Source organism: Vipera berus, assembly GCF_964194415.1.
Source record: "Vipera berus genome assembly, chromosome: 1".
NCBI lineage: Eukaryota > Metazoa > Chordata > Lepidosauria > Squamata > Viperidae > Vipera > Vipera berus.
The window spans coordinates 109717707-109741376 of record NC_138202.1 but is presented as its reverse complement, the minus strand read 5'-3'; the positions used below and the strand labels follow the sequence as shown (position 1 = coordinate 109741376).

Below are 23670 nucleotides of genomic sequence, written 5' to 3'. Positions count from 1 at the left end.
AACACACTGAGTCATCCTTCAGTCTAAAATCTGTACTGAAGAGTACTTTTTTTTTCCTAATTCATAATCTTTCAGGCATAATCTTCAGAGGGCCGCATGCTTGGTGGGGCTGAAATAAACAGGGAATGAGATCAGAACTAAAGGCTATATTTCAAGTTTATTATTATGATCAAAGACCCAAAGTACACAAAGAAAAAAAATGGTAAAATTGCTAAAACTATGAGATACATATTGATCAATTCAGTTAAATTTATTCTAAGCAGCCATTGTGTATTCTGCAAGCAATAAAACAATACTTAGAAATATTTAATGCAGTAACATCATGCTTTTCTGGCCATAGATATTGGCAAGAGAATAAAACTGAAGGCCTTTAGCTATTAATCAATTGTACGAAAAGTTAGGCCCTATTGATACTTTTAAAATATAAATTACATTAAAAGTTTGAATTAGTTGCTGTTCTCTTCTAAACATTTCCTTATTCATTTGATACATAACCTTTGAACAATCTTAAGGACAATAACTTTTTATCTGGAAAAAAGTAATTAAATCAAACATATTGTCATTGGCCTATGGGGCCTGACATTTGCTTCACTCTGTATATATTTTTGTAAGGTCTTTTATCTTGCCTGGAAAAGCCGAATCTTCCAATAGGAATTTCCTATATAGCTGTTGGTTGCACATTAAAGTGTGCTAATGACATACTGTAGTTTGAAATTTCATTTTGAGATACAGGTAATTCTCGACTTACAACTGTTCATTTAGTGACCATTCAAAATTACAGTGATGTTGGAAAAAGTGACTTATGATCGTTTTTCACACTTACAGCCGTTGTAGCATCCTCGAGGTCATGTGATCAAAATCCAGCCACTTGGCAACTGGTCCACATTTATGACAGTTGCAGTGTCCTGAGGTCATGCTCTCACCTTTTGCAATCCTTCTGACATGCAAAATCAATGGGGAAGCCAGATTCGCTGAACAACTGTGTCACTAACTTAACAATTGCAGTGATTCATTTAACCAGCAAGAAAGGTTGTAAAAGGGGACAAAATTTACTAAGCAAATGCCTCAACAACAGAAAATTTTTGGTTCATTCATAATCGTAACTTGAGGACTACCTGTATCTAGCTGAACTGGAGGGGTACTTATTCTCCGACACCAATTGTTCTCCCTTCTCTATACCGTTTCCTTCCTTTTTAAGCAACTGATTTGGGGGTAAGAGATTATATTTATCAGAGATATGAACTGATATCCTGGAATTCTGAAATTGCATCAAGAATCCCCTATGGCTGTGAGTTATAGGCTGTTTACAGCTATTGCAGAAAAGCCTAGAACAAAATGGGATGTTAGTGGTTATCAGCTTCTATTATACCATCCTAATTCTAGTCCCACTCATGATGTTGTAATTGGTTGCCAGCATACTGACTAGACTTACTTCTTAGCTGCTGTGGAGTACTCAGTAAGTGAAATGTAATACAATGGAGGACTCGGAAGTAGACAGATGCAGAGAACTTAGATCTAGTTTGATTTCTTAAAAAACTATGTCCTTGGCATTGAAACAGAAAAGGTGTGTATAAACTGTAGTTGTTGGAACATGTAATCATCTTGTTGAGAGAAATACATGTATAGATACTACCTTCTTTTAAATTGAAACCTAAACATTTGGTAAACATTGTTTATCTCAATCTCACTGTGGTATGTTTTTTTTTAAAACAAGTTAAAAGTTCATGGCAATGCTTGTGAAAAATCAGTAAGATACTAGTACTACCACTACTACTACTACTACTACTACTACTACTACTACTACCAATAATAATGTTGGAAGGGACCTTGGAGGTCATCTAGTCCAAGCCCCTGCTCAGGCAGGAAACCCTATACCATTTCAGAAAAATGGTTGTCCAATCTCTTCTTAAAAACTTCTAGAGTTGGAGCATTCACAGCTTCTGGAGGCAGGTTGTTCCACTGATTAATTGTTCTAACTGTCGGAAATTTCTCCTTAGTTCTAGGTTGCTTCTCTCTTTGATTAGTTTTCATACATAAGATATAAGTTAAGTGAAGGCTTTCAATGCTAGTCATCCCCTTAGCATTTGAACAGTTACTTCACATTTTTCTTCCCTGAAATTCAACAAATTCACAAAACAAACCTGTAGATAGTAAATTGACCAAACCTTAAAAGTTTGTTTGCATTTGTGATATAGGTGGTATGATCAAGTTACGACCATATTAGAACCTGTCCAATACGCTTGTAACTCATAACAGTTGTAAAGTGGGTTGGTCACAGTATTAACCCAATTTTATGTCCCTTTTGTAATGGTCATTAAGTGAATCACTATGGCAAATCCACAGTAATTAAGCCAAACAATTATTTGTTGCGGGTATAATTTTGCCAAAAACTAGAAGTAAAAGCATGATCATAGGACTGCAAATGTAGGTCATTTGCCAAATGCCTGAAGTGCAGTCACATGACTGCAGAGGGGGAACTGTCATAACTTTGAATCCGGGTCATAAATGCCCTCCCATGTAGAGCCATTGTAACTTTAAATGGTTGCTAAGCAACCAGTTGTAAGTCAAGAACTACCTGTAATTTTATGACAGTAGTATATCTAACTTTCTCATAATAACATTTCATCAGTCTGATTCTTGCATGAAAGGGCATTATGATGTTGGACATGTCCCTCAAATTGTATGACTTAAGGCTCCTGTACAAAGGTTTATGTGCTTAATTATATGCGTGTACACATGGGGTCCTTTTCTCCTAATGACCTTCTGCAGCACTTTTCAAAATGTATCTGAAAAGCTGTTCTGAGTGATCTTTTTGAGGAATGTCACGGAGCAAATTGACAATAATCCAGATGTCCTATCTGGTATATAGCTGTTTGCCAGCATGCCTCTTTAAAAGAATCAAAACTGTACTAATTCAGTCTAGTTCAGTGCCCCAACTGCCTAGTTCATCCAACATTTGCATTGATTTTTAACTACAGTGAAAAATTGCTGCAGCGTAACATGTCTTGCTTCAAAGCCAGGGCTAAAAAATGATTATTGATTCTCTGTATAATCCACATGCAGGAACCATTTTACAGAACCCTCCATATAACATGTTAAACACTTTCCAGTTGACCCACCACTAATTATTCTCTTAATTCTAGGGTTATTTGTTCATCTCCGTGCTTGTGAATTCGAACAGTGAATTGATACGTCTGATAAACAATGCAATCAAGAATGATTTAGCTAGCCGGAACCCCACTTTCATGGGACTAGCTTTGCACTGCATTGCTAATGTGGGTAGCAGAGAAATGGCTGAAGCATTTGCTGGTGAAATTCCCAAAATACTGGTAGCTGGGTAAGTAATATACACACAAGCTGAGTATTAGTAGACAGTTGAGTTCATTCTGTTAGGTGTAACAAGTATCATATCGTATTTAAGAGCCTTGGTGGAGCAGTGGGCTAATGCCTCCTTAGGTAACACCAGCTGCCTGCAATTAGTGCAGGTTCAAGTCCCACCAGGCTCAAGGTTGACTCAGCCTTCCATCCTTCCAAGGTAGGTAAAATGAGGACCCAGATTGTTGGGGGCAATTAAGCTGACTTTGTAATAATGCCGCTGGGGTGTGTGTGAAAGCCCTAATAAGCAGGCATATACATAGAATGAAGGCTACTGCTAAGCTTGTAAGCCGCCCTGAGTCTTCGGAGAAGGGCGGGATATAAATGGAATTAAAAATAAATAAAATAAATAAATAAATAAACACACTTTTTCTTGCCATTGGTGGTTGATTATGTTTTTAAGGCTATAAATTTTTTTTAAAAAAATTGCCTTAGAATTGGCTTTATTAGATTGCTAAATTTTGCAATCTTGCTTAAGTGCTAGTTTAAATGCGGTGCCAAATTTATATTGAACGTCCATTTCTATTTCTGTGTTTTGCAGAAGTTTATTTTTTATTTTATATATTTACTACTCAAATTTATATACTCACCCATCTCATTAAGGGTAAAATCTTGAAGCTCATATGACGCAAAAATCTCTTTAATGTGTTTGCATGCTGTAGTGAACCAATGTTATCTTTATGATAGTAAGAGGAAGCCTTATGAAGAAAATCTAAACTTTGAAATGTTTTATTAGAACTAGCTGTTTAATTACAGTGAAAATAAACCTTTTATTTTACTGAGCTAAAATAACAGGGATGTGCAGCCTTATAGGCTTAAGAAAATTTCTTGGAGGCAAGTAACCTTATTTTATACAAGAAATCTGATAAGTTGAAATAGTGTATGAATTGTAAAGTGATGTGTGTATTGGCAACATACATTTTCCAATCGTGATAGTACATTTAGGAATTCTGCAGTATATATATATATATTCTGGTAACTGAATATGCTTTCTTTTCATTCAAATTTAGATGGGTACGCCAGTAGATTACCTGTGCACCTATGAACGTATCCCTTGGTCTTCTAGAAAATGCCTCTATAAAATTTGATGTAACTGGAAACGTTATATGCTACATCAGTAACAAAGTGATAGGAAGTCTAAAATTATTTTCCATCTCCTTTTCTCACTGGGATACAAAAGATTCCAGTTTATAGAATCAATTGCTCAGCTAGATGATTAGTTTCCAATTACTTTCTGTATGAGGGAAGTTTTTCTTTCCACTATACAACTGTCTATCTCAGGGAGTTTGGGGAGATCTTTACAATTATTGACAGGATTTTGTTTGTTTTTGCAGAGACACCATGGATAGTGTAAAGCAAAGTGCAGCCCTCTGCTTGCTACGATTATACAGAACATCTCCTGATCTGGTGCCAATGGGAGACTGGACATCAAGAGTTGTGCACCTTCTCAATGACCAGCATCTGGTAAGCACAGCTGAATACATAACCTAGTTGGAGGTTTTCTCCAAATCATATCCAAAGTATGAGACGTTCCAAGGAAACAACATAAGATTGTCCTTTTCCTGTCTATACTTTGAAGAAGTTTTTGTTTTTAACATTTTTCCCCACAGGAACTGCGGCTCTATTAGTTCTTCCAGAATTGTGGAGCAGAAACATTTTTTTTTATTCCTACAAATCTACTCACTAACTGAGAATTATGGAGTACTCTCAGACTACAAATTGCTCATTTATAGATAATGCAGGTCAATTTAAACTAGGCAGAAGCTCTATCCCAGCTTCCAGTTTTACACTTAACAATAGCACCTCCATCTTGTCTGGATTTCATTTCAGCTTGCCCTTCCTCACTCAACCCATTATTGAATTTAGGTAAGGTTCAAAGGTATCAACTGCTTATTTGGAACTGGATAATAAAACGCAATAGAGTGGTTTGTTATTAGCTTACTGATGTCCAGTGCTTTTTTTGTAAAAAAAAAAAAAGGTGCCAGAACTCACACACATCATACAACCCGCCTTGCCTACCCTACAGTTGGAAAAAAAACCTTCAATTTTTAGTGTATCTAAAAGACTAGGATTTTGTTCAAGGTAAGTTGATACTGTTAATGTTACCATGCACTGTGTGGCTTTAAATTATAAGAAGGCATTTTATTAATCTTTTGGGACATTTACCGCTGGCATACATGTTCAGTTTAATGAGTGGAAATGTCAGCTTTCTATGTGGAATGAAATTGGCCCAATAAAACAAAATTTGGTTGCTTGTAAAAGATTGAATTATTTTTAAGAAGTTGTCAAGGTGGAAAAAGTTACATTTGGAGTTTAATATGGATATTGACTTGAAACAAATTAAAGTTGAAACTTTGTCAGTGAACAGATTACTTTCAATTTATCTTTAAGTTAAACCCAAATTAATAAATAGATCTGATTAAACCTCATACTGTAGGTCTACCTTCACATCTGACCAATACATAATATATATTAATAATACCTCCAAATCACAAGACATTGGCTTTATTCTTATTCTTCCTCTTTGCAGTTTGAATATAAAGTATAAAAGACTAAAAAGAGATTTTCATAGACATCCCAGCCTTTGAAGTACCCAAGGAACTGAAACAGCAAAGTTTCGCTTCCATGCCAGCCATCTTTCTTTCCTCTCGCTTCACCTCTTTTTAACCTTACACCCCACCTTCTGTAAGGGGAGGCAGATGGCTCACTCACCCTCTCGTGAAAGATAACCTCCATGTTTATGTGTCTCCCACCGCCACCATCAGCTTCCACACCACATGGTCCGACCCAGCCAATCAAGCCACACTCTGGCTGTGGTGCTCTGGCACCTCATGGCTCCTCCTAGAGGAGGCAGACAGCGCCAGAGGGGACTCCGCTCGCACCATACTGCCAGCGGGGCATTTTCAAAAACAAAACAAGGATAGGAAGGGAAACAATAGGAACAGAACGCAACTCTGGAAAATCCATTGAAAAAAGATGCTGGAACTCTGTTCTGGTGCGTTCTATGACAAAAAAAGCCCTGCTGATGACACCCTACTCAAAAATTCTAGATGACTTAGATGTCTGACAACATAAGGTATAAAAGGAAAGCTGGAAGTTTGACAGTGGTCCCTCAGCACCACCTTCTGGACATGGCACGAGAAGGTCTGGAATAACTTAAAACAGGTGCTCCTGATGCCAATCCACAGTTGGTTGGGAAGGGTAACCTGGGAGGAACAGGATCAAATATTGCTGGCAGCTAGATTTTGCTTTGCAGTGTCCCTTTTTCTTGATAAGGTAATTTAAAAAGCGATATTAACTCTTTAGTGCACCTCAGATATCTATAGAAAATATCTTATTGATGAATACTGAGTTATGCTATGAAAAGAGCCTTGGTGGAGCAGTGGGCTAATGCCTCCTTAAGTAACACCAGCTGCCTGCAATTAGTGCAGGTTCGCATCCCACCAGGCTCAAGGTTGACTCAGCCTTCCATCCTTCCGAGGTAGGTAAAATGAGGACCCAGATTGTTGGAGGCAATTAAGCTGACTTTGTAATAATGCCGCTTGGGGGTGTGTGTGAAAGCCCTAATAAGCAGGCATATACATAGAATGAAGGCTACTGCTAAGCTTGTAAGCTGCCCTGAGTCTTCGGAGAAGGGCGGGATATAAATGGAATTAAAATAAAATAAAAAATAAATAAAAAGTCCTTACTTGCTTATATTTCTTACACTTGAGAATAAAAAAAAATATATCACTTGAAGTAGAAAAAGAAAGCTACTTTTAGGTAGCCTATTTAGTTTAGTAGAATTCAGAGATTCACCATCTGAAGCTCCGTGTAAAAAACATGTGTTAAATTAAAGAACACAATGATCTCATGGGTAGCTATGAAGCTAAGGATCTTGTTTTGACAGCCAAGCTTACAATCCTATAACCTGCCTGTCTATTTGCACTTACCCCAGACTTTCTGCATTTCAGCAATATTAGTTTGGGATTTGTTGCTGTGAAAGTGTTTTGAAGACACCTTGACTGTTGTTAAATCTAATTTAAGTACCATTGCGATATGAAATTCCCTTTCATCAAGCTTATAAAATGAAATATGAAACTTGATTGTATTGTTTGCGTGTAATAATGACATTGTGTACTTATGATGAATTTAAGCCTGGAAACTTTAAGGGAACTATAAAATTGCTTTTTTTCAGGGTGTAGTTACAGCTGCTACCAGTTTGATCACTACTCTGGCACAAAAGAATCCAGATGAATTTAAAACCTCAATATCTCTGGCTGTTTCCAGGCTTAGTAGGGTAAGTAGATTGTTGGCTAGATGTAATGGTGGAACAAAATATGTCAAGAATGTAAAACAAGATAATTGGTTAGGTTAATCATTTCAATTCTTTCCTGTAAAATTAAAGTATGGTTGATGCTAGGACCAATCTGATGGTTGTCCTATTTACAGTAACCCTCTTAAGCCTTTTTAATGGATCTTGGTGAATTATCTGTGTGCCTCAAACTTGTGGTAAGAATATATTTTCAGGCCACCCATTGGTATTAGATTTTTATGTTGGCTTTTATATATTTTGTTCAACTCAAAGTGGCAAACATACTGTACTGCTGCCTCCTATTTTCTCACAACTACTCTATAAAATGTACCCCTTAAATATAGGTATAAACAATTCTAAATATACTTATGGAGAGCCACTTTGGTATAGTGATTAAGATATCAGGCTAGAAACTGGGTGATTATGAATGCTACTCCTGCCATAGGTTGGACTTTAGCCAGTGACTTTCGCTCACCTCTAGGAAAGAGGCAAAGGCAAGCCACTTCTGAAATGTTTCCAAGAAAATGAGAGGAACCTGTCCTGGCAGTTGCCCAGAATCAAGACTGACTCAAAAGAACAAAAAAAAGTATATTTATTAATTGTACATACCTTTTATTCAGATTATTCACCATTTTTATGACCTTATCAACTGAGGCATTTAAAACAAAGCCATTAGCTTATTAATTATAGAGTCCAGGACTCTATTTTAGCAATTGGACAAAGACCAAATAATACAAGTTGAATAACATCTATAGATTCTTTTCTATTGGGTGTTACAGTATATTTTTATTCTGTATGCATAGTTGGTTTGGCCAAGCTTTTTCCTAATTTTATTAGTGTCTTGAAAATTGTTCTCTATTCAGCAACGTGCTATTGAATAAATATTCTCCTGATTTAACTTCAGAAATCTGATGCTTTTTCTTTTTTGGATGATTTCTTTACATAAATAGAATGACCTCTGCCACCATAACTTCCTGTTCTTTGTCCCAGAGAGACTGAGCAAGATATAGCAGTATATTTTTGTTAAATATTTAAATGTATTGTATTGCAATCTTAGGTAGTGAAGATTATCTGAGATGATGGCATCGTTGCCTCTCCTGGAGGCAAAATTTTAGTTCCTAAAGGAAAAACAAATGCTTTTTAGGCCTGTGTATAAACCACAACTTCTTTTTATGAAAGCATTTTCTTTAATTCCAGTCAGGTGAAATCTTTAATAATAGAAATGGAAACTTGGTGTAACTTTAGGAATTTTCAAATGTTAATTCTAGCCAGAAGCAATTTATTTAACTGACTCTGGTAAAGGTCATGACCTTCCTTAAATCTATTATAAAAGCTGACCTATCAGGCATATGACTCTTTCAAATGCTGATAATGGGACAGTAGGCCAATTTAAGAAATGCAGAACAGACTAATACATGTGTATCCATCCTTAAACATTCTACTATGCTTGTGCCTACATCATCATATTACATCTTTCCTGTCCAGTCAGAGGAGCAGTGCAGGGTGGGAATGACAGAGCACAGCATGGAAAATGTCATTCCCAAAAGCAGTGCCAATAATATGGGAGAGCAAGAGATGGTCACCCCATGCACCAAGGCACCAGTTGAGGTATCTGGGACATCAAAAATATTGCGGCTTTAACTCTGCTTGTCATTTAGCATTTACTAAAGACAGGGCCAGGTCTGCATTCTGAAAAATTGTATAATTAACTTCCTACTTTCTTATGAATGAAACTAATTTGAAGCCTAAATAGAGTACAGAAACATATCTATAAAAAACAAAGCATTGTATGCAAATTCCTTTACTAATGTGCCCTATTTCTCTACTATATGTAATCTGTGTGGACTTATATTTGCTGGAATTTGCTATTTAATGGTTCTATAGAAGAGAATCCTTTGCTAACTATGGATATAAATGAATATACAAAATGCTGAAGCATGTATGCATATGCATATTTGTGTGCTAAGATGTTAAGTGCAAGACCAGCCCATCCAGCTTTACACACATTACATGTGATACTCCTATACCCCGTTCAGACATGACAGTAAAATATGTGATGATGGTTCAGCACATTGATTCTCTTTGTTTTTTTGTATATTATCAAAGTCTCTTCAAAATCCCAGCTTGCTTTCCCTTTTCTTTCATCAAACTTGGTGCAAAATGAGCATTTTCTATCCATGGTTATTCTGTTCTTTTTTCCCCTGACAAATCTCAAGGGCACTATTTTCTCCCATCTGTTCAAAAAAATGATATAATTGTGAATTTAGTAAGTAGTAAGTATTAAAGGCACATTCAGATAACAGTTTGATACAACTAAGTACATGTAGGTTTCTTATTTCGTCTTTTTCCATCCCATACTATTTTTTCCAACTCTTCAAAACTGGGCACAGTTCTGTCTGCCCTTGTCAAGTTTCCTGTTCTGTACCCTTTGATCATATTCGCACCTAGACTAGTGCATTTTCATATTCATAAGGAGAAAAAATACCCTTAAAAGTTACTCCAGCCAAGCTACCTCCCCAGAAGCCATTTTAGGTGTGTTTGAGTAGTGATGAGGAGTTTTTCCCTTCCTGCTTTGAGTGATTGGTCAGTTTTGACAGAAGCAGTTGCTGTGTATCTCTCTTCCATTAGCTGCCAGTTTCCTTTCCAGAAAAAATTATTGGACTGCAAAAGTGGCCTAAAAACCAGGAGATGGTGAGTTCTAGTCCTCCTTTAGGCATAAAATTTGGCTGGATGACTTTGGGTCAGCCACTCTCTCACAACCCAAGCCAACTCACACCCCCTTGAACTGTACAAACTTGAGTTATACAAAATAAAAGCAGCATTTAACAACAACAACAGCAAGAATAAGAATATATCAAGAATCAATTATGCATTTGTTTGTATTTTAGAAGTCTATTATTCCCAAGCATTGTGTAAATTAGTAGCAACTTATGTTAAAATATGTACTTTTGCCTTTTGTGTGCTCTGAGAAGCTGCTTGAATGTTTATGAATTTCTGGCACACCTTTCACTACATCAGTGCTCAAGCTTCTATGTTTTATTTTCTTGAATTTTAATTCCTGTTTTCTTAGACTTCATTAAAATTCAGAATCTGCACTGGGCATACCCTAGGCTTACAAAATGTCATCAGAAAGTAACAGAAAAATTTTGCTTTCAGATTGTGACATCAGCATCTACTGATCTCCAGGATTATACTTACTACTTTGTCCCTGCTCCATGGTTGTCTGTGAAGCTCTTGAGATTGTTGCAGTGCTATCCTCCACCAGGTGAAGTAATGGAAACTATCATAGTTTCATGCTTCCTTTAATTAGCAAAGAACAGCTAATAGCATTTGTATGGATGTGATCATAGAGACAGCAGTGTATGAAATTAGGGTAGCTATGTGCATGCTCACATGCGCTTAAAATCACCTTTACCCCTTTGAATCCAAACTGCTGTAAAGGGATGGAGGTTTTTGGTATTTTTTTAAAAATAATAAGTGGCTGAATAAGCATATATGGTTTTCATTATTTTGGAACAAATATAGCTTGGCTGAACAAACATTTCCTGGATCCAACTCCTTTAACAGAATGCTGTTTGGCTCTTTCCTTGGTCTAGTGACATTTGGCTATTTTTTAAAAAAGTGATTTAAATGATGGTATAGATGAAATCCTTACAACTTTATAGGAAACAGAAAGCTCAGAGAGATCAGTGACCCCATAAAAGGCAGAATAAAGATTAAAAGCAAATTTGGATTCTGGGCCAAAGCTTCAAGAGGCAGTTCAGCATCCATAAGGTGAGAAAATATTCATTAAAGAAGTAAAGATTGGAAAAGACACCCTGGATAATCTCAAGTGGTGCATGAGCTGCCAATGTGATGCCATTACTAAAATGCAGTTGTAGGGTGCAGTATCAAAAACCTAGTGTCCAGAACTTGAAACAAAAGTTACATTACATTTTATACTTATCTGACTGCTTCTGGAATATTGTTCTGGATGTTGCTTTTTTAAAAATTGTTTACAAATTGGAGAAATGCAAAAGGAGAGAGGTATTTGTGGAACTGTCCAATGAGAAGCTTCTGGATATATTTAACTTGGAGTTCTTAAGATGAGTGAAAGATGCAATTAGAGTTTTCAGATAACAGGTTTGCCATTCAGAGGAAAAAGCAAATGCACCCAAGCACAATGTTAGGTTAGAAATTGCAGGAAGACAGATTTGAATTAAACTTTAGGCAAAAAAAGTTCTTGTGAAGCCAGTATAAGCGTTCTTGAATAATAAGTGAATGTTCTTGGAAATGCTAAGCAGAGACTAGATGGCCATATATCATAAGTGCTATATTTACTGCTTGTGTTGGAGGTCTCTTCCAGATAATATCTGGAATAACATCTCCTGCAAGTATAACATTCCTGAGTCCCATATGTACACCTTGTTCTTGTGGGGCAAAAGGTCAAGACTATTACAATTTGAAAATGAATGTCCTTCCATTGCATCAAAACATGATTGGCTGGGAACTGTTCTCCTGCACTTAAATTCAGTTTGACTTATTTGTCTCCTATATTGTCAAATAGTTTAAAGCAGGGGTGTCAAACTCGCAACATCACATGACTTGTGACGTATCTTGACTTTTTTTCCCCATTGCCGGCAATGGGGTGGGCGCGGTTTCGCTATGATGCATCCGGACTGCGGGCCGGCAGTTTGACACCCCTGGTCTAAAGCCAATTAGTTGTAATATAGATAGAAAAGGTGACTGTTGAATTAGCTTTTTAAGCAAGGATGGATTTCTCAGCATTCCTGATCCTTACTTGCTCCATACTTGCCTGATGCTAGAAAGCAGATTGCAGAGAATCAATCTTTCCTCCATTCCATTTTGACAAGCCTACCCAGCTCTGAGAAACATTGGGGTGTAGGAAGATACTATGTTGAATTTTTGTTTTAGTTCACTACTGCCACAAACATGAGCAATGCATGCAAGCTGCTATTGTTTTTCTACTTAAAAATGTAACTTTCCCATTCTTCACATGCTTATGGTTGGAATTATTTAATGCTGTGTATTGTATTAAAGTTAACAGATGCCTAGATCAGAAATCATTAGCTACTCTATACTTGCAGGAGAATGTTATTCCAGATGTTATCTGGAAATAGCACTGAGTTTTTCACTGAGACATTTAAAAGGCGTGCAGTATTTGTGTAATTTTACATTGTTCAGCCAATTTGCCTAATGAGTTTCTTTCTCCCAGAAGACCCTTCCGTTCGAGGACGTCTCACAGAATGTCTGGAAACTATTCTTAACAAAGCTCAAGAACCTCCTAAATCGAAGAAAGTGCAGCATTCAAATGCAAAGAACGCTGTACTGTTTGAGGCGATTAGTTTAATTATCCACCATGACAGGTAAGATTTGGAGGAAAACTGTGCTTTGAAAACTGGCATGCCGTTTTAAAACAGCACTGAAATGTCACTTTGCGTGTCACTTCAAAGGCCTGTTCAGTGGCCATTTCCAGCTCGAATCTTACCAAATTTGAAGAATTAGGAGCTGTTTGAACAACAATGTTACGTTATTCTAAAACTAAGCCAACAGGATCGTTCTTGCTAGAAGACACCATAACCCGCAACACGCCATAGCAATCCGGTCTTTCTTCCACTTGGTTACTGGTACCGGGATTCATATTTTGTCTTTCTTAAAAAAACAAAGAAGCAAACATGCAGGGTGTGAAGAGTTTAAGTCCTTTGTTTTATTTTTAAAACGAGCTCTACATACCTGAAGCATAGGAAAAAAAGAGTATATAGGAGTGGCTCTCTGTTTTGCAGCTGTTCCTACACTAAACTTTGGTTTCCTGGAAGACTTACTGGTTGCTTAATCATGAAGCCACGTGCCAGCTATGGTTTCATATGGTCTCTGCCTTAACCTCAGTCTGGATTTATTTCCGAGTTCACCCACAATCCTAAACTGAAACACTGTTTGTTTAGCATGTTGTGTGAATCAGGAGCAGCCTATATGGGAGATATGAAAGATATTTTTTTCTATTGAGATTGTATTCCATTTCAGAATTCTACCTAAAAGAATGACTTGAAAATGAGTCTCAGCCACATGTCTTCACAAGTGACTGTATCCATAGTACATCTCAATCCTAGTTTTCCTCAGTCAATCTTGAATTCATACACTTTCCCTTGAGAGGACACGTATTTTTGAACTTGGTCAATCGTTGTCTTTTTGCTTCATTTATTATCAATGTATTTTCATTTATTAAAAACAGTCCCAAAATAGAGGATACTTTGATGATGCTGGGATCGAATAATAAGAACAAATGTAATCTTATGAAAAAAATCACAAGACTTTGTTAAATTGTTTTCTTTGGGTAAGATTGATGCAAACAATACAAGTAGCTCTTGGTCCTAATTTTATAATCCAAGGTTTTGTGTTTCTGTGGTTGCTAAGGAGAAACCATAGCTGATAAAGATTTTTGTGTAGCTACAGGTTTTAACTTGTTTTTTGTTACTATATAAACATGCAAAACGGCAGATGGGCTTTTGTGCATGTGTAAAGTACATCTTTAAAGATCCTTTTACCCAAGGCCTTGGTTTCCATAGTTGTAGAATGGAACTGAATCTTTATGAAGAACAAGGACCATCTGTACATACTTGCCTGGCAATTGCATGATATTATTTTCTCCTAATTCTTAAATTATGGCTGATGCTGCTCACCCATGGATAATTCCCATGTGTTAGTAGTATTGTAAAGTCACATAGGAATGTCAGATGTTACTTCCTGAATCCAAGACAGATCACTCTGGAAGTAGAATAACACTCTCCCTATGCCAATAACTATTGCTGATGAGGTCATCCATATCACCAAAACTTTTAATTTTGATGAAATAGCATGGAAAGTAAATATGTCAACAGAAACAAGACAACATCTACATTTATTGGTGACTGGAAAAACCTTGTGTTTTATATAAAAATAAAAAAATGAACTTGTGATTTAGGGTTTTGATCTTTAGACATGATAGAGCAGTGGCTCCCAACCTTTTCTAGAATGCTTCTGATACATTCTCGCACCCATTACAAATGTTTGAAATAACGGCAACGAATTATGCATAAACACTATAATTTTGAAAACCCAAGTTTTCGCACCCCCTGGAATATCATCTCGCACTGCCAGGAGGTGCGAGCACCCCTGGTTGGGAATCCCTGTGATATATAGAAAGAAGAGAGTCATGACGTAACTTGAGAGAAGTTAAAATATAATTATATTTAATAACTCTCGTGAAGAATATCAGAAAATACTTCTTTATGCCTTTTATCTTCTTTTTTCTACTTCTATTTTCTTTTTTACTACACTTTTAGCTTTTTCTATTTCTTTTTCATGTTCTTTCTTCTTTGTTCTAATATAATTTGTAGTCGTTCTTATTCTTGAAACTGTGTGTGTGTATGTGTGTGTGTGTGCGTGTGCGCGCGCCATCGTTACTACATCAGGATTATACTTAATTGTATTACCCCAAAATGCACACTCCCAATCCTTATGAAATGCTGTGTGAAAATGATACAGATAAAACTTCCTGCTTTAAAATGGAATGGTACTTACTATTATTGCTAACATTCAGAAGATATTAGCTAGACTTTTAATGGTAGGGAAGGTACCTTATAATGCTCTCATTAATGCTCTGTAGTACAACTTGTGCTACTGATCGTTACAGTTTGTTATGTCTTTACATTCTCTCTTCTGCCTAGTGAACCAAACCTGCTTGTTCGTGCCTGTAATCAGCTAGGCCAATTTTTGCAACACCGGGAAACTAATCTTCGTTACTTAGCATTGGAAAGCATGTGCACACTTGCCAGCTCTGAATTTTCACATGAGGCTGTGAAAACACACATAGAAACAGTGATCAATGCATTGAAGGTAACATCTGGTTCTCTATATTGTCTACAATCCTGATTCTACTGTTTAATTGAATTTTATTTTATTTGTTTAAATCATTTATAGACCTGCCTATTTTATCAGCTCTGGGCGACTCCCAGTCAAAAGTTAAAACAGCATAAAAATTATATTAAAATGACAAAACTAGACACACGGCGAATGCCTTAGTGGAAGCCTGGGAAAGGGCAGCCACAGAGGCACTTGACCGAGTTGTACCCTTGCGGCCCCTGACTCGGCGCAGATCCCACCGAGCTCCATGGTTCTCCGTGGAGCTTCGGGAGATGAAGTGTCGGAGACGGGGTCTAGAGAGCTGTTGGAGGTCCAGCCGATCCGAATCCGACCGATTGCGACTAAGAACCTATATGAGGTCTTATCTCGCAGCGATAAGGGCGGCGAGGTCTAACCACTTCGCTACCCTTATTGCGTCCGCAGATAACCGCCCGGCCGCCCTGTTTAGGGTGACCCGCTCCCTCCTTAATCAGGAGGTGAGGGAGGAACCCTTGCAGGGTCGTGCCGAGGAGTTTAGTCAACATCTGTCGGACAAAATCGCTCGGATTCGGACCGGTCTGGACTGCGACTGGGCAGAGTCTGATGATCAGGACACGGGCGGTCTTGTCGATATTATCTGGGAGGAGTTTGATTCTGTGACTCCAGAGGAAGTGGACAGGATTATGGGGAGGTTGAGCTCCACCACATGTTTATTGGACCCGTGCCCTTCCTGGCTGGTTTATGCGGCTCAGGAGGGGACACGAGGCTGGTTCCAGGCGGTTATATCTGCCTCTTTGAGTGAGGGCAGTTTCCCCGCCGTCTTGAAGGAGGCGGTGGTGAGACCTCTCCTCAAGAAGCCTGCCTTGGACCCAGCTGTGTTAAATAACTTTCGTCCGGTCTCCAACCTTCGCTTTCTTGAGAAGGTTGTTGAGAGTGTGGTGGCGCATCTGGTCCTGGATGAAGCGGATTATCTAGACTCTTACCAATCGGGTTTCAGGCCCGGGCATAGCACGGAGACGGCATTGGTCGCTCTGGTGAATGATCTCTGGAGCGCCCGGGACAGGGGACATTCCTCTGTCCTAGTCCTATTAGACCTCTCAGCGGCATTCGATACCATCGAACATGGTATCCTGCTGCGGCGTCTCAGGGGATTGGGAGTGGGAGGCACAGTCTTTCAGTGGTTCTCCTCCTATCTCCTGGGACGTTCGCAGTCGGTGTTGGCAGGGGGGCAGAGGTCGACCTCGAGGCCTCTCGCTTGTGGAGTCCCTCAGGGGTCGGTCCTCTCGCCTCTCCTGTTCAACATCTACATGAAACCGCTGGGTGAGATCATTCGTGGTTTTGGAGTTGGGTATCATCAGTATGCTGATGATACCCAGCTTTTTATTTCGACCCCAAACCACCCCAGTGATGCCCTCGACATGATGTCCCGTTGCCTGGAGGCGGTTCGGGTCTGGATGGGGAGGAACAGACTTCAACTCAACCCCGACAAGACTGAGTGGCTGTGCATACCGGCATACCGGGATATTCAGAATATCCCATCTCTTTCTATGGGGGGTGAGCTATTACCCCCCGTAGATAGGGCTCGCAACTTGGGAGTCCTCCTAGATTCACGGCTTACTTTGGAAGATCACATAGTGGCCGTGACTAGGGGGGCCTTCGCCCAGGTTCACCTGGTGCGCCAGTTGCGGCCCTATCTAGACTGGGATGCCCTGCGTACGGTCACTCATGCACTCGTGACCTCTCGTTTAGACTACTGCAATGCTCTCTACATGGGGCTGCCCTTAAAGACCACTCGGAGGCTCCAACTGGTACAGAATGCAGCCGCGAGAGTTGTGTTGGGAGTCTCCCGATACTCCCATGTTACACCTCTGCTCCGTGAGCTGCATTGGCTCCCAGTTGTCTTCCGGGTGAGGTTCAAGATGCTGGTATTGACCTACAAAGCCCTACATGGCATGGGTCCGGAATACCTTGGGGAGCACCTGCGGCCGGCATCAACTTCCCTCCGCCCAATACGCTCCCACAGAGAGGGTCTCCTCAGGGTGCCACCGGTCAAAGAATGCCGACTGGTGGCCCCCAGGGGGAGGGCGTTCTCTGTGGGCGCGCCGGATTTATGGAATCGTCTTCCGGTTGAGCTCCGGATGGCGCCCGACCTTTGCTCCTTCCGGCGCGATCTAAAGGCGCATCTCTTTGAACAAGCTGGCCTGGCCTGATGGGAGGGGGTTGGGTTTTTATTACTTTTAAATGCGTTTTAATCTATTTAAGAGTTCTGGGCACTTGTTTAATCTTTTTTAATTTTTGTATTCTGTCTTTTTAACATGTATTGCCCTGTTCACCGCCCTGAGTCCTTCGGGAGAAGGGCGGTATACAAATAAAATAAAAATTAAAATTAAAATTAAAATTAAACCTAGCACCAAAATAAATTCTGATAACGCATTTTATTGGTTTTTCTAGCTAGTTATCTCCAAATTTTTATTCAGCTATTGCAGGCTATGTTTTTTTCCCCCCTTGGAACTTCTTTAAAACATTTCATAACCCACGATAAGGTTCAAGTTTTTCCAGTTAGGCCATGCTTGAACTGTAGCTCCCATTCTGTACTATTATATAAAAATTTAGCAAGTAGAATAATGTGCGTTGGTGGTCCTAAGAAGAGCACTCTTTACCAATGAAGACGCAGAAAAGAGGGGGGAAAGATAAAAGCAATTCTGGAGAAAGGAAGAGAAGTCAAAATTTATTGTGCGGGAGTTCCCTGCTTTCTGAAAATGTGCCACGCCTGCATGATTGAAGCTAGGGCTGAACTTAACCACAGATAGGCAATAATTTAGGAACAGGACATTCATTCCACAGGGAATGAAATTGAGAATAATTTGTACACTCAAGTCTTTCATCTTCCATTTTCTGCCGTGCATCGATTCCTGTTTCTTGTCCCTTCTGTCGCTGGTATTGGTTTGACCCTTGGTATTCTGTGGCTTGAGGCAAAAAGGAAAAAAAGAGAGAAAAGAAAAGTCTATCCTATACCTTGTACAAATGGCTAGATGGCCCATTTTGAATCTGTCTTCAGAACTGAAGATGGAATATTGTCCTTTGCTGCACCTGAAAATACCATTTAGCTTGGAGGATGCTGAACAGGCAATAAGACATACAGCTTTCTCTTCTTTGGTATTGCTACTGTCTAAGCAAGTATATTATATAGACGTGGCCCTATTACTAGGTTGGTGTCTCTCATTTAATCCTGGATACTTTCTAATCAGTTCAAGAAAGATTTTTGGATAAGAAAAGATACTGGCCTTTTGTTCTTTTATTTCATCCCTATTTTAAAGAGTTTCTGAGGACTCTGTGCAATGTATAAAGGTAAAGGTTCCCCTGCACACACGTGCTAGTTGTTTCCAGCTCTAGGGGCCGGTGCTCATCTCCGTTTCAAAGCCGAAAAGCGCTTGTCCGTCTGTGGTCATGTGGCCAGCATGACTAGACGCCAAAGGCGTACGGAATGCTGTTACCTTCCCACCGTAGTGGTCCCTATTTTTCTACTTGCATTTTTATATGCTTTCGAACTGCTAGGTTGGCAGAAGCTGGGATGAGTAACAGGCGCTGTTACGTGGCACTCGGGCTTCAACCTGCCAAACTGCCGACCATCTGATCGACAAGCTCAGCGTCCTAATACATATTTTTAATCCATTGAATTATCTTCTACTTTATCTTAAAGTACCTGAATGGAACTTTAGTTCCGCTAGCAATAAAACTGTTCTTTCAGACACTATACATTTATAGGCATTTTATGCCAAGTACTATTTGAGACTTCTTGAAGTAATGACAAAATTGCCTATTATTGATTCTGATTCAATTCTCAGTATCTCAATATTCTCAAAGTCTTATAATATACTTATATGTTTGAAAATTATTTCATATCTTTCCCCCAAAAAAATTATGTTATATTTATGATGCTACTTCTAGACTGAGAGAGATGTAAGTGTACGACAGAGAGCAGTGGATCTTCTGTATGCTATGTGTGACCGAAGCAACGCCCAACAAATTGTAGCCGAAATGCTGAATTATCTGGAAACGGCTGATTATTCTATTAGAGAAGAAATTGTAAGTTTTTAATTATGTATCTTAGCTTTCATTGCATGCTGTGGATGTAACATTACAAGGTTTTATTTTGTTTTGACAATCTACATATCATGCTTAAGAATTTCAATAGCAACTAAACTTATTTTAAAAAATATAACAATGAAATTAGAAATGGTTTTGGGAACAGGAATTATTGTTACTACTTGGAGCTTGAAATATGGTACTCTGGCACACAATTCAAGGGAGTAACTAACAAAGGTCATACATAGAGTTTAGTGTTATAGCAGTAATTCCTCCCTATTAAAATGAGCATCATTTTTCTTCTGAACAAAAACCTGCTGCCAGCATTGCTCAGTTCATTAAACTATGTATACACACTGCTCATTGTAAAAAAAAAATTGCATTTGATTAGAATATTTGTAAAACTACGCTGTATCAGGCCTTTGTTATTAGTTCAAAGATAAATATTAATTTGTGTTGTACTAAATGGCTATTTTTTTTGTAACTGGTAAAATAAGGTGACCCATATCTTTCTTTCTTTCTTTCTTTCTTTCTTTCTTTCTTTCTTTCTTTCTTTCTTTCTTTCTTTCTTTCTTTCTTTCTTTCTTTCTCTCTTTCTCTCTCTCTCTCTCTCCCTCCCTCCCTCCTTCCTTCCTTCCTTCCTTCCTTCCTTCCTTCCTTCCTTCCTTCCTTCCTTCCAGGTACTCAAAGTTGCAATTTTGGCTGAGAAATATGCAGTAGACTACACCTGGTATGTGGATACCATACTGAATTTGATTCGAATTGCCGGGGACTACGTTAGTGAAGAAGTCTGGTACAGAGTAATTCAAATAGTAATTAACAGAGATGATGTTCAAGGATATGCTGCAAAGACAGTGTTTGAGGTAAGAAAAGGTTACTGTTTGGCAGTCTTTTCTACCTACAACTCATTGTAATTTATAATAACAGCAAAATAGTTGTATAATTCATGAATAGAAGCTAAGTAGTTATGTGGGAGAAGACTCTTTTAAATGGATCTTTTTCTTTTTTACTTCTTGTATTTCTTCTTCCTTGCATTGTTTTAGCAGTTGTTTTTTTTAATTACCTGGCTCTAATAGTTTGTAATTTTAGTATCTATGGTACCACCTGTAATTTTAGTGTGTACCTATAAAGCATTAATAGGTAACCTGTAAGTAGTATTTTTTGATAGATGGGATAAGAGCTTTATAGAAAAAGGTAAAATGGATTTGATAACTGATGATTTGTTAGTTACAAAAATATGCAGTGTGATTCCTTTTTTTTAAAAAATATTGTGCTTTTATGAATGTGTAGCGTTATCAGACTAACCAGAACAAAAGCAGTGACAATGCGATATTAGATATTCATCTTCTCAAGGCTCTTCCTTCATTTAAATTCCTTCGTATCATCCATATTGGCCTATTATAGTTTTAAAGCTCTAATTTGGCTCCAGGACTTTAGACAGAAGCTCTACTAGGATTTACTTATCCAGTATTAAGAACAAAATTCTTCTGGCTTGGCAAGGATCAAAAACCAGATGATAATTGTCAAGGTCAGCTAGCTATGAAGAGTCATATACTTAAAACTAAGCCTTGACCTGAAGATATGTGATAAAGCTTTGCTTGAGAGAGTTTTCAAGTACCGTATATACTTGAGTATAAGCCGACTCGAGTATAAGCCGAGACCCCCAATTTCACCCCCAAAAACTGGAAAAAGTTATTGACTCGAGTATAAGCCGATCCGCCGTTCTGCAAGCCTGAATACACAGGAATACCCTGTGTGGCCGCGGCTCGTCGGCAGGTCTCCGTTCCTCCTGCCGACCTTTGGGGAGGTTTGGGCGCCTCCCCAAACCTCCCCAAACCTCGGCAGGTCTCCGTTCCTCCTGCCGACCTTTGGGGAGGTTTGGGCGCCTCCCCAAACCTCCCCAAACCTCGGCAGGTCTCCGTTCCTCCTGCCGACCTTTGGGGAGGTTTGGGCGCCTCCCCAAACCTCGGCAGGTCTCCGTTCCTCCTGCCGACCTTTGGGGAGGTTTGGGCGCCTCCCCAAACCTCCCCAAACCTCGGCAGGTCTCCGTTCCTCCTGCCGACCTTTGGGGAGGTTTGGGCGCCTCCCCAAACCTCCCCAAACCTCGGCAGGTCTCCGTTACTCCTGCCGACCTTTGGGGAGGTTTGGGCGCCTCCCCAAACCTCGGCAGGTCTCCGTTCCTCCGCGCAGACCTGCCGACCTTTGGGGAGGTTTGGGCGCCCCCCCAAACGTCCCCAAACCTCGGCAGGTCTCCGTTCCTGTTTGGGGAGGTTTGGGCGCCTCCCCAAACCTCGGCAGGTCTCCGTTCCTGTTTGGGGAGGTTTGGGCGCCTCCCCAAACCTCCCCAAACCTCGGCAGGTCTCCGTTCCTCCGCGCAGACCTGCCGACCTTTGGGGAGGTTTGGGCGCCTCCCCAAACGTCCCCAAACCTCGGCAGGTCTCCGTTCCTGTTTGGGGAGGTTTGGGCGCCTCCCCAAACCTCCCCAAACCTCGGCAGGTCTCCGTTCCTCCGCGCAGACCTGCCGACCTTTGGGGAGGTTTGGGCGCCTCCCCAAACCTCCCCAAACCTCGGCAGGTCTCCGTTCCTGTTTGGGGAGGTTTGGGCGCCTCCCCAAACCTCGGCAGGTCTCCGTTCCTCCGCGCAGACCTGCCGACCTTTGGGGAGGTTTGGGCGCCTCCCCAAACGTCCCCAAACCTCGGCAGGTCTCCGTTCCTGTTTGGGGAGGTTTGGGCGCCTCCCCAAACCTCCCCAAACCTCGGCAGGTCTCCGTTCCTCCGCGCAGACCTGCCGACCTTTGGGGAGGTTTGGGCACCTCCCCAAACCTCGGCAGGTCTCCGTTCCTGTTTGGGGAGGTTTGGGCGCCTCCCCAAACCTCCCCAAACCTCGGCAGGTCTCCGTTCCTCCGCGCAGACCTGCCGACCTTTGGGGAGGTTTGGGGAGGCGCCCAAACCTCCCCAAAGGTCGGCAGGAAGAACGGAGACCTGCCGAGGTTTGGGGAGGTTTGGGGAGGCGCCCAAACCTCCCCAAAGGTCGGCAGGTCTGCGCGGAGGAACGGAGACCTGCCGAGGTTTGGGGAGGCGCCCAAACCTCCCCAAACAGGAACGGAGACCTGCCGAGGTTTGGGGACGTTTGGGGAGGCGCCCAAACCTCCCCAAAGGTCGGCAGGTCTGCGCGGAGGAACGGAGACCTGCCGAGGTTTGGGGAGGTTTGGGGAGGCGCCCAAACCTCCCCAAACAGGAACGGAGACCTGCCGAGGTTTGGGGACGTTTGGGGAGGCGCCCAAACCTCCCCAAAGGTCGGCAGGTCTGCGCGGAGGAACGGAGACCTGCCGAGGTTTGGGGAGGCGCCCAAACCTCCCCAAACGTCGGCAGGTCTGCGCGGAGGAACGGAGACCTGCCGAGGTTTGGGGAGGCGCCCAAACCTCCCCAAACGTCGGCAAGTCTCCGTTCCTCCGCGCCCTGCCTGCCTGCTTCTTTCCGCTGCGGAAAGAAGCAGGCAGGCAAGGCGCGGAGTTTGGGGAGGTGCGCGCGCACCTCCCCAAACCTCCCCAAACTTCGGCAGGTCTCGGACGGCGGTGGCTTGGGAGAGGTGCGGGCGATCCCGGAAGCACCAAAGCCTCGGCCGCGCACAAGTCCTCGGTAAGTTTTTTTTGTTGACTGGAGTATAAGCCGAAGTGGAATTTTTCAGCCCAAAAAGTGGGCTGAAAAATTCGGCTTATACTCAAGTATATACGGTAAGTTATATGGTATTCTTAACATAGTCAAGGTGTTCCTATTGCAGGTAACAAGTCATCTTTCATGTGTCTAACGCCTAAGTAATGATCCATTTTCTATCAAAAGCTGTGATATACAAAGTACCATTTTTATTAGCAACGTGTGGGACCAAGGTCATTGGAGGAAATAGTCAGACTCAAAAGCTGGCAGGAAACTCAATTTTCTATTCCTATTTTTCCCCCCAATTATTTTTCCTCCCAATTCATTGTTAGGGACTGGGCATAACCTCTAGCAGCTTCAATTAATTGCCTGCAAGGAGTTTTT

General features: G+C 40.6%; 1 protein-coding gene across 4 annotated transcripts in view; it reads left to right on the top strand.

The window, feature by feature from the left end:
• The window catches only part of AP2A2 (adaptor related protein complex 2 subunit alpha 2), a 73852-nt gene that overhangs the window by 32536 nt on the left and 17646 nt on the right, over positions 1 to 23670 (top strand). Inside the window, exons 4-12 of one of the 4 annotated variants that reach the window (XM_081344503.1) lie at positions 3144 to 3337; positions 4710 to 4839; positions 7553 to 7654; positions 9155 to 9277; positions 10826 to 10934; positions 12888 to 13035; positions 15373 to 15541; positions 19496 to 19633; positions 20314 to 20496. In XM_081344503.1, the coding sequence (XP_081200629.1) occupies positions 3144 to 3337; positions 4710 to 4839; positions 7553 to 7654; positions 9155 to 9277; positions 10826 to 10934; positions 12888 to 13035; positions 15373 to 15541; positions 19496 to 19633; positions 20314 to 20496 (1296 nt within the window). Of the gene's footprint in view, positions 1 to 3143; positions 3338 to 4709; positions 4840 to 7552; positions 7655 to 9154; positions 9278 to 10825; positions 10935 to 12884; positions 13036 to 15372; positions 15542 to 19495; positions 19634 to 20313; positions 20497 to 23670 lie in introns of all 4 variants that reach the window. The other 3 variants (XM_081344502.1, XM_081344505.1, XM_081344504.1) reach the window with 3 other exon arrangements.